The sequence below is a fragment of the Lynx rufus genome, unplaced genomic scaffold, assembly GCF_022079265.1.
Source record: "Lynx rufus isolate CCGP_SWC_20201006 ecotype Redwood Valley unplaced genomic scaffold, mLynRuf1.p SCAF_18, whole genome shotgun sequence".
Classification (NCBI taxonomy): domain Eukaryota; kingdom Metazoa; phylum Chordata; class Mammalia; order Carnivora; family Felidae; genus Lynx; species Lynx rufus.
In genome coordinates, this window is record NW_025814832.1 from 7374651 (window position 1) to 7388039 (window position 13389).

Genomic DNA, 13389 nt, shown 5'->3' on the forward strand with positions numbered 1-13389 from the left:
ACGGGAGTCGTTTCCCATAATGTTCTTTCACATCAGTTTCCTGTATGTTATTAAAAGAAAAAAAAACATTAAAAACATTTTTTTAATGTTTATTTTATTTTTGAGAGAGAGAGAAAGAGAGAGACGGAGCATGAGTGGGGGAGGGACATAGAGAGAGGGGGACACAGGATCCAAAGCAGGCTCCAGGCTCTGAGCTGTCAGCACAGAGCCCCACGCAGGGCTTGAACTCATGAACCGTGACATCATGACCTGAGCAGAAGTTGGACACTGAACCGACTGAGCCACCTAGGCGCCCCCCCCCCAAACCACATTTTTAAATGCTGCAAAAGTCATTGTAGAACAACTTGAGTACAGCTCAGGCTGAAGGTCAAAAAACTCATTTCTCTTTCAAGTGTGGATAACTAACTTCCCTAGAGGGAAAATCAGGACCCTGTCTGAGCACCCGTGCACCCCCTGTACCCCATCAGTTCCAGGCTCCAATACCTGAGGCACTGACAGACAAGCTCCCTGAATAGCCAAAAGCTGTTTAGATGGCTTTGCCTTTGGCTCCCTATCACTTCCCCCTTCGCTTTTCTGGTTCCTCCCTTCTACCAGATTCTCATTCTTCCCATAACTTTGTAAGACATTAACCAGTGATAAGGTAATTATGAAGACAATTTACTGGTTACTTAGTATGTGCTGGGCACTGGATGAGGCATTTTCAATGTATTATTTTCATTTAATTGCATAGCTACTTGTGTGAAGTGAGTATAAATACGCCCATATTTACACATGAGGGGAAGGCTTAGAGTTTAGTGACTGGCAGGTGCTTTATGGCATAGATGGCTTCATACTATGGTTCCAAAGTTCATGCTCTCAACCCTCAGCTGTTCATCGGGTGTTCAAGGACACTGAAGTGTCAGGGAGTTTGTTTAAAGATCCAGTCTCATTGCATTAGTAACAGTAATGAACCTTGGAATGTTTGTTCGGTGGTCACTTAATAGGATCTCTTTATCAGCCCTCCTGGAAGTGGTTTACAAGAAAATCCACAGCTATGAATTCATTACTGCTCCCTAATCACCCCTGACCCCCAGGATCTAGCATCGATGCCAACTCAGAATGATACGAAGTCTGTGACCCATTTGGGAAGGCTAGCAGTTGTAGAACTGGGGTTGCCCTCCTAGACCTCCAAGTAGAGAGACCGTCGATGTCAGGGGTGGGTCTCCACTACTGAGAAGACGCATGGTTAGGAAAACGTGGTCCTAACTGAATCTTAGCTCCCAGATGCCTTTCCTTGCATCCGGTATACGTGCGCCTCCGGTAAAGGACATGCGTTCTGTCACGTTAGTAATGAGTGAGAGTGAGGGGAAGTGACCTGCATTATTGGGTCCTACAGCTGTATTTCCTTGGACAGTGAGTAAAACACCGTGATGGAGACTGCCCTTACACTGCCTGATGCCTCCTGCGAGGTGCAGAAAGGTGTATGCTGGCAGGTGGTGTGATTTTCTTCAACAGGTTCCTTAGCGTAACAGGTGTAATTTCCCCATAAACTTGTTGCGGATGAATAAAAATGTCAGCGTTGAGAATGGAGATAGTTAAATAAAAATGACTCTGTCGGTGAGAAGCTAAGTCAGTTTATTATTATTATTACAAATCTAATTATAGGTAAACTGAGGCCATTTTTGATACATGACAAACATACATTTCCTCTGTGTGTCGAGCACACAAGTAATACATAAATCTATTCCGTGCCTGGACAAATCCTGTTTAAATTTTTTTTTTTTCAACGTTTATTTATTTTTGGGACAGAGAGAGACAGAGCATGAATGGGGGAGGGGCAGAGAGAGAGGGAGACACAGAATCGGAAACAGGCTCCAGGCTCCGAGCTGTCAGCCCAGAGCCTGACGCGGGGCTCGAACTCACGGACCGCGAGATCGTGACCTGGCTGAAGTCGGACGCTTAACCGACTGCGCCACCCAGGCGCCCCACAAATCCTGTTTAAAAACTTTAAAAGTTAATTCATTAGCTTATTAAAATTTGAGTACAGTACATGTTTCTGGTCATGAGCTCTCTGAGTTTCTTCTCATGGCCAACCAGCTATCCAGTTCCAGGTCACCATTGTCCTTGCCTACAGTAGTGATAGTTCGTCACAGGCTTTAAAATAAGACTGTATGGTATACAACTGTGTAATGTAGTGAGCCTGCATCACAAAATAAATACATATAAGTACACATAAGGAATGTACAGTTATACCTTGACTGTATCCATAAATAGCTTGAAGCAGGTAATACATTTACTTTTAAAGGCCATTTACATCATGGGCTGTTGATATGTGAATTTGAAAATGAAAAATATTTTTTTTTAGACTCCAAATGTTGAGGTCCTAATGTTGTCTATTAAAAAAAATTGATTTCTAAATGAGCAACAGAGTACATTAGAAAAAGTCAGATTCGAGGGTAGTGCCACAGAATTGCCTGTTTCCCATAGTCATTCTGTAAGTAATGCTATAAAAAATGCTATTTGGAATTTTTTTTCCCTATACTGCCTACAATCCAAGTTATTAAAGTTTAAAACCATAGGAGAGCCTTTATGAAGATCCTGAATTGTATTTCTCATTAAAGGAAAAGAAATGGCTTGGTGAGTCATGTTCCTCGACTTCTGTAGAAGAGAAAGCAGAAGGCCATCGTCAGTCATTCTGAAAGTTAAAACTCAGCACTTAAGTGAATTTAGATGAGTTTAGGAGAGGATTTTTACGGGCTTGTGTTCCTCTGAGCATCCTGACGGCAGTGAGAATGGGACTTCTGATCTTCTAAACAAAAATCATTATCAAATGGATTTATTAAAGAGCTGCGCAGAACAAACTGCCATCATATGTGTGTAGCTACGGTTGGCTTCCGTGGGAATTATAAATGGCTCCAGATGAGGGCACGTTCAATTGATTCAGAGTAAAACAACGTGAGGCTTGTAACAAATATACAAAAAACTGAAATCAATGAGTAACTGTGATATGAAGAATCTGTTTGCGTCCTTCATGTTACAGTCTGCTTGTAGAATTTATGTACTGTTTCTGTTTTAACATCTGAAAACTAGCATTTTCATAGAAAAGACAAAGTACAGGCTGTTGGCAAAATACCTGTGAACAAATGAATGATGGGGGCCACTTCCGCAGTAGCTTTCCATCCGAGATAAGGTTTTATCTTGAAGCTAGTGCGTCTATTTTTAAAGCTCATTTAATTTCTTACACACTCATGATTTGTGTATTGACTTAAAAGCTGGTTTTATCATCCATACCATTATCAATCAGACCAAAAAATCTATCCAAGCACCCACAGGATGCACAGATCTATCTTTGAAATGGTGTTGGAGGGCTAATCTTGTCCTAGGACTAGGAGGACATTTTTTTCAAGAAGCTATAATACATTGAAGAAAGAAGTATTACAATTTTTCTGGGAGGAAAAATTGCTAAATACTGCAGCCAACTTCTCAGAGAAGCCACAGAATTACTGTTCAAGATTTTTGAGCATCAACCCCCCGAAGTCTAGAATTTATGGGGCCAGTGGTATACTAAAATTCCACGACTCTAACGCACGTGTGTCTGGGACTCAGTGAAGACGGTCCTCGGATTTTTATGTCTAAGTAAGTTAAGTTTTACAAGTACAAAATGAAAAAAATCTAGAGTGGGTTTCAACTAATCTTAAGTAGCAATCCTATGACAATTATGACAAGTGCAGTTTCAAACACCAAGGCTTCAATGTACGACTTCACAATACAATGATCTCAAAACGTGTGATCACAAACTTTGGGCGAGGGCTTCTTTCATAAATTCCTCGAGGACGGCCACCACGTTCTTGGCCTCGGGCATTTCTTCGTGTTCCACTTTAACAATCTTCAGAAGGATATCTCCACTCCCACAGTTCTTCAGGAACGTGTAGCATTTAAACAAAGCATAATGATTCATTTCTGCCTGTCGGATAAATCTCTTCAAATTATTTGTGTCTTGTATGGCCTAGAAAAAGATTTCCCAGTTAAATATGTGCTTAGTGAGATAATAATGAAGCCTGAAAAATATCTCCTATCCAGCTGAGAACTCAACTTACATTGCTGAGATGTTTTTTATTTTAAATATTTCTATCATTCTTACTGCTAATATGCTTTGCCCATGGGAGAACAAAATTTCTTATGAAATTGCTTTATAAAAATACTTTTAAAAATACTTTTAAAATCAACTAAATAAAGTAACAACATTCCTCCCCATCAGAATTCTGAACCCTTAGGCACCGAACTGGGGTGTGTGTGTGTGTGTGTGCGCACGCGTGCACGCACAGTTCCCAACTAAGATACATCACAAATTAGAAGACTGATGTGCCTGAGATGCAAGCAAGCGTTCAACCCAATTAATTGGAAATGCAAGGATATAAATGCAGAAGCTCCTGAAAAATATAAAGTAAATGGCTTCTGGAGATTCTGGTTTTGAGAACGTCCTGTTTAACATAACAGACATCACAGCCGTAAAGCAGATCTGTTACTCTCTCACTGGTACTAATGAAAATTCAGACAAAAATTATATGTGGCATTTGGCACATAGCCAATTAATTACCTTTAGTTTAAAGTTCTCCAGTACTTGTCGAAAAAGAAAAGGGTTACCTCCTTCGGTGCCATTCAAAAAAGCCTGCATCCAATCCTCACAAAACCGGTTGCTTCCTATAAGGTATTTTAGAAAAATTAAACGAATAAAAATGAAATCCTACAAAGCATAAGACATTTGTTCTATTTATTTCATTTATTTATTAACAGGTGTAAATGACACATATTAGTTTCAAGTGTACAACATCATGATTCAATATGTGTGTACGTCGGGATTTTCTTTCTTGATAAAAACACTTATAGTGAATTATTTAAGACTTCTATAGGGGCGCCTGGGTGGCGCAGTCGGTTAAGCGTCCGACTTCAGCCAGGCCACGATCTCGCGGTCCGTGAGTTCGAGCCCCGCGTCGGGCTCTGGGCTGATGGCTCGGAGCCTGGAGCCTGTTTCCGATTCTGTGTCTCCCTCTCTCTCTGCCCCTCCCCCGTTCATGCTCTGTCTCTCTCTGTCCCAAAAATAAATAAACGTTGAAAAAAAAAAAAATTAAAAAAAAAAAAAAAAGACTTCTATAACAGTCTAAAAAAATAATATACTCAACACCTGGCTAAGAAATACCAACTGGCGGGGCGCCTGGGTGGCTCAGTCAGTTAAGCATCCAACTTCAGTGTAGGTCATGATCTCGTCATTCCCAAGTTCAAGCCCCACGTCGAGCTCTGTGCTGACAGCTCAGCGCCTGGAACCTGCTTCAGATTCTGTGTCTGCCTCTCTCTCTGCCCCTCCCCTACTCACACTCTGTCTCTCTCTCAAAAATAAATATTAAAAAACAAAACAAAACAAAAAACAACTGGCTGGAGCCCTGTGTGCCTCTTCCCAATCACACTCCCCTCCTTTCCCATCAGAAAGGATTATTATTCCCACTTATTTATTTTTAAATATTTTTTTTATTTTTGAGAGAGAGCATGAGCATAAGCGGGAAAGGGGCAGAGAACTTTTGCCACATACTTCTTTTTATCTCTAAGCCCTAGATAGTATTACTTTGCATACGTTAAAATGTTATGTATTTTTCTTTAATAGCTGATTCACTAAATAGTATGCTTCTGAGCTATACCAAGGCACACGGCTCTAGTTCATGCATTTTTGCTGCTATGTAGAACTCCACTGTACAAATGTAAGTTTTTCAATCTTCCTGTTGATAAACATTTGCTTCCAGTCTGCTATTTCAAATGACGCCTTTATGAACATTTTTGTACTTGTTTCCTTATGCACACATATGAGAATTTCTCTATATACACAGGAGGGGAATTGCCTGGCATGGCAGGATTTCCATGGATTCTATTCTAACCAGCAATCCTGGTTCTAGGATTGCTATTGTTTTTGGTGAGTTTGAGATAAACATGTACAAGTGCACAAGGCAGGACGGATAAATTTGTATCATGTGTTTTCAGTGCAAAAACAGGCTCCCAAGAGTGCCTCAGAAGTTGCGCTCACCTGCATTGTAGAACTGGGGCTGGGAGCTACTACAATCGATGACCACAGATTTACGCGGCTCCTCTGTCATGGCCATGCACAAAGACGTCATGGTGCCTTCGTGGATGAGGCCTTGAAGACTGGCTACGCTCAGAAACCTGCCGTACACACAAGTTCTTTTCCACACACAGTATTACAGGATAAGAGGGAGAAAGCAAATTCATTCTGGGGTCGGTGTGGGGATGGGGAGTTAAAGATGTATATCAGGCTTGCTGTGGAAAAGTTTCCTTCCTTGCAAAACTGTTCTTTACCTGTTAATGTCTCTCTTTGTTTTTTCATCTGATTCTTTAACTTCAACAGGGGTATAACTGAGAGCCTACAAGAGAAAAATAAAGCCTAATTGATACATGTATCAGTTTTCCTTATTGAGCAGCTATTTGAGACTAAACTTCAGCTTCCCCAATAACCACTGCACTAGCCCAGAACTCTCCAGAGCCTTGTTTTTTTTTTTTTTTAATTTTTTTTTTCAACGTTTATTTATTTTTGGGACAGAGAGAGACAGAGCATGAACGGGGGAGGGGCAGAGAGAGAGGGAGACACAGAATCGGAAACAGGCTCCAGGCTCCGAGCCATCAGCCCAGAGCCCGACGCGGGGCTCGAACTCACGGACCGCGAGATCGTGACCTGGCTGAAGTCGGACGCTTAACCGACTGCGCCACCCAGGCGCCCCTCCAGAGCCTTGTTTAGAGGAGTCAGTGGGCAGTCTAAAACGTGCTTTACCACCCTGGTCTCATGGACCATCCAGTCTCCACTGAATTTACCCACCACATATTTACATAAAAGCCTGGCCATATACTCTAGCCTTCCCCATTGCCTGGATATGTTAATGCATTTTTCATTTTTCATCTGGCATTTTTTTTTTTTTAAGTAAACTCTATCCCCAATGTGGGGCTAGAATTTACATCCCCCAGATTAAGGGTTGTACGCTTTACTGACTGAGCCAGCCAGGCGCCCCTATTTGGACATTTTTATATGGTTAAAATCACTTTGGATTTTTATTTTCCTTTTCAAATTGTTTTGGAAATTATACCTCTCCCAGATCACTTCAAAAAGTATTATTTAAAAATGTTTATCCTATTAGGAAGATTTAGTATTTGTGATTCTACCTTAGGAATAGAACTTTCTAGATCTCAGTAAACAAAGTGGTCTATCCCGATTGCAAGCATAGTTTGAATATTCAGGAGGGAAAAAGTAATGTTCAGAGACAGTGAGTATGTCTTTAAATAATCCAGACTCTGTCAACGTGACTCTCAATTAAAGAAATGCTTTTGTTTGGGCAATACTCACGGCATGCAGCAGAAAGGTAAGCTTCTCCTGAAAGAGAAGAACCACCCTTTGGATTGGGCATACAACATCCTCAAACCAGCTGCTCAAGTAGGATTTTATATGGTTCTCCAGGCCCCTTTCCTAGATTAAGAAAGAATGTTATTTGGTTTAATATAAGCCTTCACTTTAGTGGACTTAACATTTTCTTCATGATATGTAGTTATCTATTTATTTGTTGAGAGAGAGAGGGAGGGAGCACACACACAAAGGGAAGAAAGGCAGAGGGAGGGAGGGGGGGGGAGAGAGAGAGAGAGAGAGAGAGAGAGAGAGAGAGAGAGAGAGAGAGAGAGAATCCCCAGCAGGCTCCATGCTCAGCACAGAGCCCGATGCAGGTCTGAATCCCACTACGCTGGGATCATGACCTGAGATGAAATCAGGAGTCAGACCATCAACTGACTAAGCCACCCAGGTGCCCCAATTCATGATACTCTTTACAGTGTAAAGAACTGGGGATAGACACTTCCTTTTTTCAAGCTAACACGACCAACTCAAAAAAGGAATTGTGATATAATTTTCCTAGGCTTGCTGAGCACAGTGGGGATTAATTCTGTACTGAATTTCTTAAGGAGCACCTGGCTGGTTCAGTTGGTAAAGCATGGGATGGGACTCTTGATCTCAGGGTTGTGAGTTCAAGCCCCATGTTTGGTGTGAAACCTACTTTAAAAACAAAACCAAACCAAAAAAACACACACACTTAGAAATGCATTACATAAAACAAAGAGACCAAATCAATAGGGTTCCATGCTATGTTGTCACTGGGAAATGTCGAGCACTTACTTGTCCATCTCCTCCCCGCCCCCCCCCCCCCCCAGTATACCGTGTGCACTCTGGAGATTTTCTTCTTTTAAGATTTTATATTTCAGTAATCTCTACACCAAAGGAGAGATCGAATTCACAACCCCGAGATAAGAGTCATGCTCTACCAGCTGAGTCAGCCAGGCCCCCCAGGAGATACTCTCTTAATAATTCTTGTCTCTCCAGCACCTGGGAGTGCCTGAAACATCCACGTGTGAGCTTATAAAGCACCTGCTGAAAGGCTGAAGGAATGAGATAGTTCATTCACATGCGAACGGGATCAGAGAAGGACACACAAGTTAGCTCATCAAAGCACTCCAGCTGTCAGACATGCTGCATATCTGGTTTTCTGGGCTGTGCATATCTGGGCTGAGCATATCTGGTTTTCTGGGCTGTGCTGCTCACTGGGGACTAGCAGAAGAGCTCCACTCTAGGAGAGCAGCTTGCCCCGGACTCATTGCTCTGGCTCACTCCTATGCTCTCCTTCCTGCAGGAACTTGTAAGCTCATGACAAAAGGAATTGTTACCACGTGTAATGGGTAGTAAAGTCGTAATTCTTTTTTTTCAACGTTTATTTATTTTTGGGACAGAGAGAGACAGAGCATGAATGGGGGAGGGGCAGAGAGAGAGGGAGACACAGAATCGGAAACAGGCTCCAGGCTCTGAGCCATCAGCCCAGAGCCTGACGCGGGGCTCGAACTCACGGACCGCGAGATCGTGACCTGGCTAACGTCGGACGCTTAACCGACTGCGCCACCCAGGCGCCCCGTAAAGTCGTAATTCTTAACGACTTTAGCAACTGCCACAAGTGGAGTGTGTAGTTTTTTAAAGGTATGGATAAATTAATCAATACAGATGTGTCTAATTCACAAAAGATCGATTAATGAAAAATGGGATTTTTCTAAAAATCTTTGATGTTGAGTTCAAGGGCAGTTAGACCACTATATAGCATGTCTTTGGTGCCAGAGGCTTCTTCATGGGCATTAGTTCTGACCAGAATATAAATCTTAGGGGCCTAGAAGCCAGGAAAAGAGCATACTCTTCCTTCTTGGCAAGTTAACCATATACACTGAATTTAATAGAGCATATCTTTCATGGATACAAAATATTAGAAGCAGTCTTGTGAAACTTAGAGCACTTACAGGACTAGGTTCCCTGCTTCTCTTAACAAGTACCCTTCTAGCCCATAAAGCAGTACATTTTTAGAATCTGTGTGTCTTTGTATCCACCTGTTTGGTTTCATAAGTACAGCAGTTATAGTATGTTAATCATCTCAAGCTGAATAGTTAAAACAATCATCTTACCTCACAGTTCATGTTATTTTTCAGGCCTTGAATGTACTTGTCCAATTCAAGCCTGAAAGTATGTTCTTAAGGAAGCAATAAAGGATGGATCAAGACAGTGTTTTTATCTCTCAATGGGAAATATAAAATCTCTCAATGAAAACTGTAAATTCAAAGACAAAGTGGTCGTATGAAGTATGAAATGAAGCAAACACTTAAGGGGTAGAAAAGCTCTTAAGAGGTTGGTAGTAATACTCCTCCACCTGGCTTTCCATGTTTTTCTTCCTGATACCATCAAAGACAAAAGAAAGGATATAGCTCAAGTCCTTTTTCAGACCCTCCTAAAAAACAGACCACATACTCTGAAGCGTTACGTTCAGAGTCCACTGTTGCTGTTTCAGGAAGCAGTTTTTCTTGCTGGAAAAGACAGTAATAACAACCGACCCGGTAATCTGGAATCCTGGAAAAGAAAAACCAGTAAAATGTAGTATTTTGCTAACTCATGCACCTAATTTTACGGACTGCTCTGAACCCTGATCATCTGGATCTGGCAATACTGTTAGATTGCAAACGGGGTCGGAACTTCCTAGACTCTTCCTTGGTTTACTTGTAATAGCAGAAGAAAATTAACATGCACCATCATGGGCTTTAGCGAAAGCAGCACCTAACAGAATTCCTTTGAATTCTCCTCTCTTACGTGAAAAACACATACAAATTCTCTTGTCATTCTTGGTATATCCACATTTACATAAATATAACCATGTTCTCTCTCTCCCCTAAACCCTGACGCTCCAGGCAGATACAACATGTTTATCCTGTGGCTTTATCTTTGGCCTGTGGCTGTCCTCTGAGGGGACTTGATGCTAAAATCATATTCTGAAGTGAACTACAGTCAAGGGATGTAACGGAAAGATGGCTGGAATTCAACGGAGGACACCTATGTTTACACCTGAACTCCATCAACATGACCAGCCTTGTGATCTTAGTGTCTTTGACTATATTTGCTTCTCTGCTCTTTGACCCCTTTGTAGAGAGAATGGCATCAAAGTTTGTGAAAGCTCTTTACAGACTGTCAAGTGTACAATTTTCATTTTGGTAATTAACTCTCTTCTTCCAAGTGCAAGACTAAATAAGTGCACTTAGGAGGCAGAGTCTGCCATTCAAGTAATTCCATTCCACAAATGTGTGTGTGTGTGTGTGAGAGAGAGACCCAGTGCTCAGGTCGCCAGGGAACAAAGATGCACTTTGCAAGTCTAGTAAGAGCTGATCGTTTGGAATTTCTCATCACTTCTCATATTTAGCCCAGAAAGAAAAATTCAGGACACAGCACATTTTACACTTACCTCAGCTCCACAGATGCAACATTACCCAGCCCTTCAAACACTGCTCCCTTAGAAAGACGCTTAGCAATGAAACTGCGCAGGTCTGGCTCCGCTTCAGATGGCAGATTAGTGTCCACCAAGGAGAGGCTTGACAAATAAATAAAAGACACACATCCCTTACCAGTGGACTAATGCACACACACCCCGTAAGGCAGAATATTACCAAAAGCCCCAGTCTCTTTAAGGACTTGAAAAAGCTTATGTTTCCTGTTGGTGAGCCTTCTAGGAGTGTATGTCGCCGAGTAGGATCTACATCATCAAACACTTAAAATAATCCTACCTTTCCAGCTCATTCTCTCTAGTATTATGACTCCACTGGAATCCCCTCCACTCACCTTACCTACTTTTCACAATACAATACTATTGCAACACCTGAAAAATTCCTTAAACCATCCATCATCCAGTCAGTGAACATATTTTTGTAGTATACCCTACTTTGCATCAAGTGTTAAGGTTCATTAATTCATCCATTCATTTATTAAATAGGTATTAAATGTCTACCCTAAGGGTTCCTGGGAGGCTTAGTCGGTTGAGTGTCTGACTCTTGGTTTGGGCCTAGGTCATGATCTCATGGTTCGTGGGATCGAGCCCTGCATCAGGCTCTGTGCTGACAGTGTGGAGCCTACTTGGGGCTCTCTTTTTCTTTCTGTCTGTCTGTCTGTCTCTCTCTCTGCCCCTCCCCCGCTCACACTTTCTCTTGTCTCTCTCAGAATAAATAAACCTAAAAACCAAACGTCTACCCTAGTACCTACCTAGGTGCCAGGTAGGGAGATACCAGTGAACCAGAGAGACAACAATCTCCTGGAGTTTATATTCTAGGGCATAGCAGAGAAGCTCTGAAAAGGTATTGAAAGGAGGGGGGGGAAGGGAGGATTTTAAATCACTTTATACCCATATGATATTGAATCTCTAATGCAGTTTCCAATCAAGAACTAAGATTCATTGCCTCTGGCTAATCAGCAGGGGCACCACCAGTATTTCAATCTGCCCAGCCTTGAATGAATGAACTAATGAGGAAATCCAGATGAGGTTCCTAGGGGATAGGTGGGCTTGATGGTTTGACTTGGGGAAAGCCGAATGGAAATAGGATACCCACTGATATCTAGAGGACAGAGAGATGCACAGAAGATAACTGCACACGCACGGGTTATGGCCAAGATGTTTTTACCTGAAATCATCACCAGAGGGAGTTCCTGCATTTGTGCCACTTGGGCTTCCATCGTCACTGTCCCCTCGCTGCTGTGCCAACCTGCACATGGCAAAAGCAATACAGCTATCAATTATGGGCTATAACTCAAGCGGAGTATGGCCCCTACCCCTGCAAGCAGGGTGCGGGTGAACAGTCAACTAAAATGCTGCAAGGTGGAAGTGCATGGATCCTCCATTGCCTATCCTCATGGCAGGGAAAACCCATGAAACAGTGCTGACAAAAGCCCCTTCTCTCTCCAGGCCGTTAAGGTCTGGAGGAAAGGTTAAATTAGATATCCACAAAAGTCAAAGAAATTTCTTCTAAAAACCAGACTTTACAGGGCCCAGAGAGCCCCAGGGATGTCTGCCCCAACAGAGGAAATAGAGGCAGCGAGGGCAGAGGATAATCGGGGGGGGGGGGGGAGAGGGGGAATGTGTGGGGTCAATGGAAGAAAACAGGCGATAGTAACAGGAAGGACAGGGGTAGAAATTGACGTTAGAGAGCGTGCGAAGCACTGCGCCAAAGGGCAGGGGCGACAGGAAAGGGCTGAGAAGACGACAGGGACAGTTGGGGAGCGGAGGCTTAGGAGGGGCACGACAGTCCAGGACGGTGGCCAGGAAGAACGGCGTGAAGCGAGCTTAGGGCCAGACACTCTAGCTAGCCGAGGGGAAGAAGGCTTTTCGAGCCGCCAGGGACGGGATGCGGGGCCGAGATGCGGGGCCGGGGCGGGGCCATAGAGACGGCCCGGGCGCTGCACCTGCTTCCGCGGTAGCTGTAGAGGCAGTAGTGGCTGCTGGGCGGTGGCTCGGGTCTTCGCTCCTCGGCGGGGCCTCCCTCCTCGCTGCTCTCTAGCTCCTTTTCATCCCCATCCAGAGACTCTTGCAAGGAGGGGAGCATCGCGGCGGCGGCGGCGGCCTCCTAGCGGCCCTGTGTTCCCGCCAAACCACTCCCCCGCTGCCGTACAGTCCTGTGAGGCCGGGCTCGTGCGGCTCCCAGCCCTCGCACAACTGCGTTCCGCCGGTTTCCCGGGTCGCAGGTCAGGAAGCCGGCTGGCCTAGGAGCGCTTTTCTCCCCAAAGGGGCTCGCGGGTGCGCCGAGTCACGCAGAATCTTTTACCATTCCTCTTTTGGCTCCTTTTCTCCTCTGGCTAGCGTTCAAGACGTCTAGGAGACTTAGCTAATACATATGGTGCAGCTAGCTAGCCACGTGGAAAAGGTTGAATCTGTCCTCCTACCACCTTTCAGGGGGGCGTGGACACGCATTCACATTCACCAGTTTGATAAAAGATTTAAAAGAATTTTAAAATGCTCCTCCCAGGTGAAAATA

The 13389-nt window shown here is 43.5% G+C and overlaps 1 protein-coding gene across 3 annotated transcripts; it reads right to left on the reverse strand.

Annotated features, from left to right (window-relative positions):
• Positions 1–1973: 1973 nt before the first annotated feature.
• Positions 1974–12986, reverse strand: CUNH17orf75 (chromosome unknown C17orf75 homolog). Of its 3 annotated transcripts, none has more exons than XM_047080787.1 (10): positions 12821–12986; positions 12043–12123; positions 10836–10961; positions 9809–9952; positions 9514–9571; positions 7376–7495; positions 6340–6404; positions 6050–6186; positions 4577–4680; positions 1974–3985 (listed from the first exon to the last, which is right to left on the reverse strand). In XM_047080787.1, the coding sequence occupies exons 1-10, from the start codon at positions 12958–12960 to the stop codon at positions 3770–3772; spliced, it is 1191 nt and encodes a 396-aa protein (XP_046936743.1). In that variant the 5' UTR covers positions 12961–12986; the 3' UTR covers positions 1974–3769. The 3 variants fall into 3 exon arrangements, with proteins under 3 accessions (XP_046936743.1, XP_046936742.1, XP_046936744.1); XM_047080786.1 differs by having other exon boundaries at positions 6050–6204; XM_047080788.1 differs by having other exon boundaries at positions 3872–3985; positions 4624–4680; positions 6050–6204.
• Between the last annotated feature and the right edge of the window lie 403 nt (positions 12987–13389).

Bases quoted from the DNA above. Each gene is read 5' to 3' on its own strand.
- CUNH17orf75 (XM_047080786.1), bottom strand. From the start codon at position 12,960: ATGCTCCCCTCCTTGCAAGAGTCTCTGGATGGGGATGAAAAGGAGCTA. The intron at 9,953-10,835 runs GTAAGTGTAAAA...TTTCTTTTCCAG, and splicing joins GTTGCATCTGTGGAGCTGAG to GATTCCAGATTACCGGGTCG. The intron at 6,405-7,375 runs GTGAGTATTGCC...TTTCTCTTGTAG, and splicing joins TTACCTTTCTGCTGCATGCC to GCTCTCAGTTATACCCCTGT.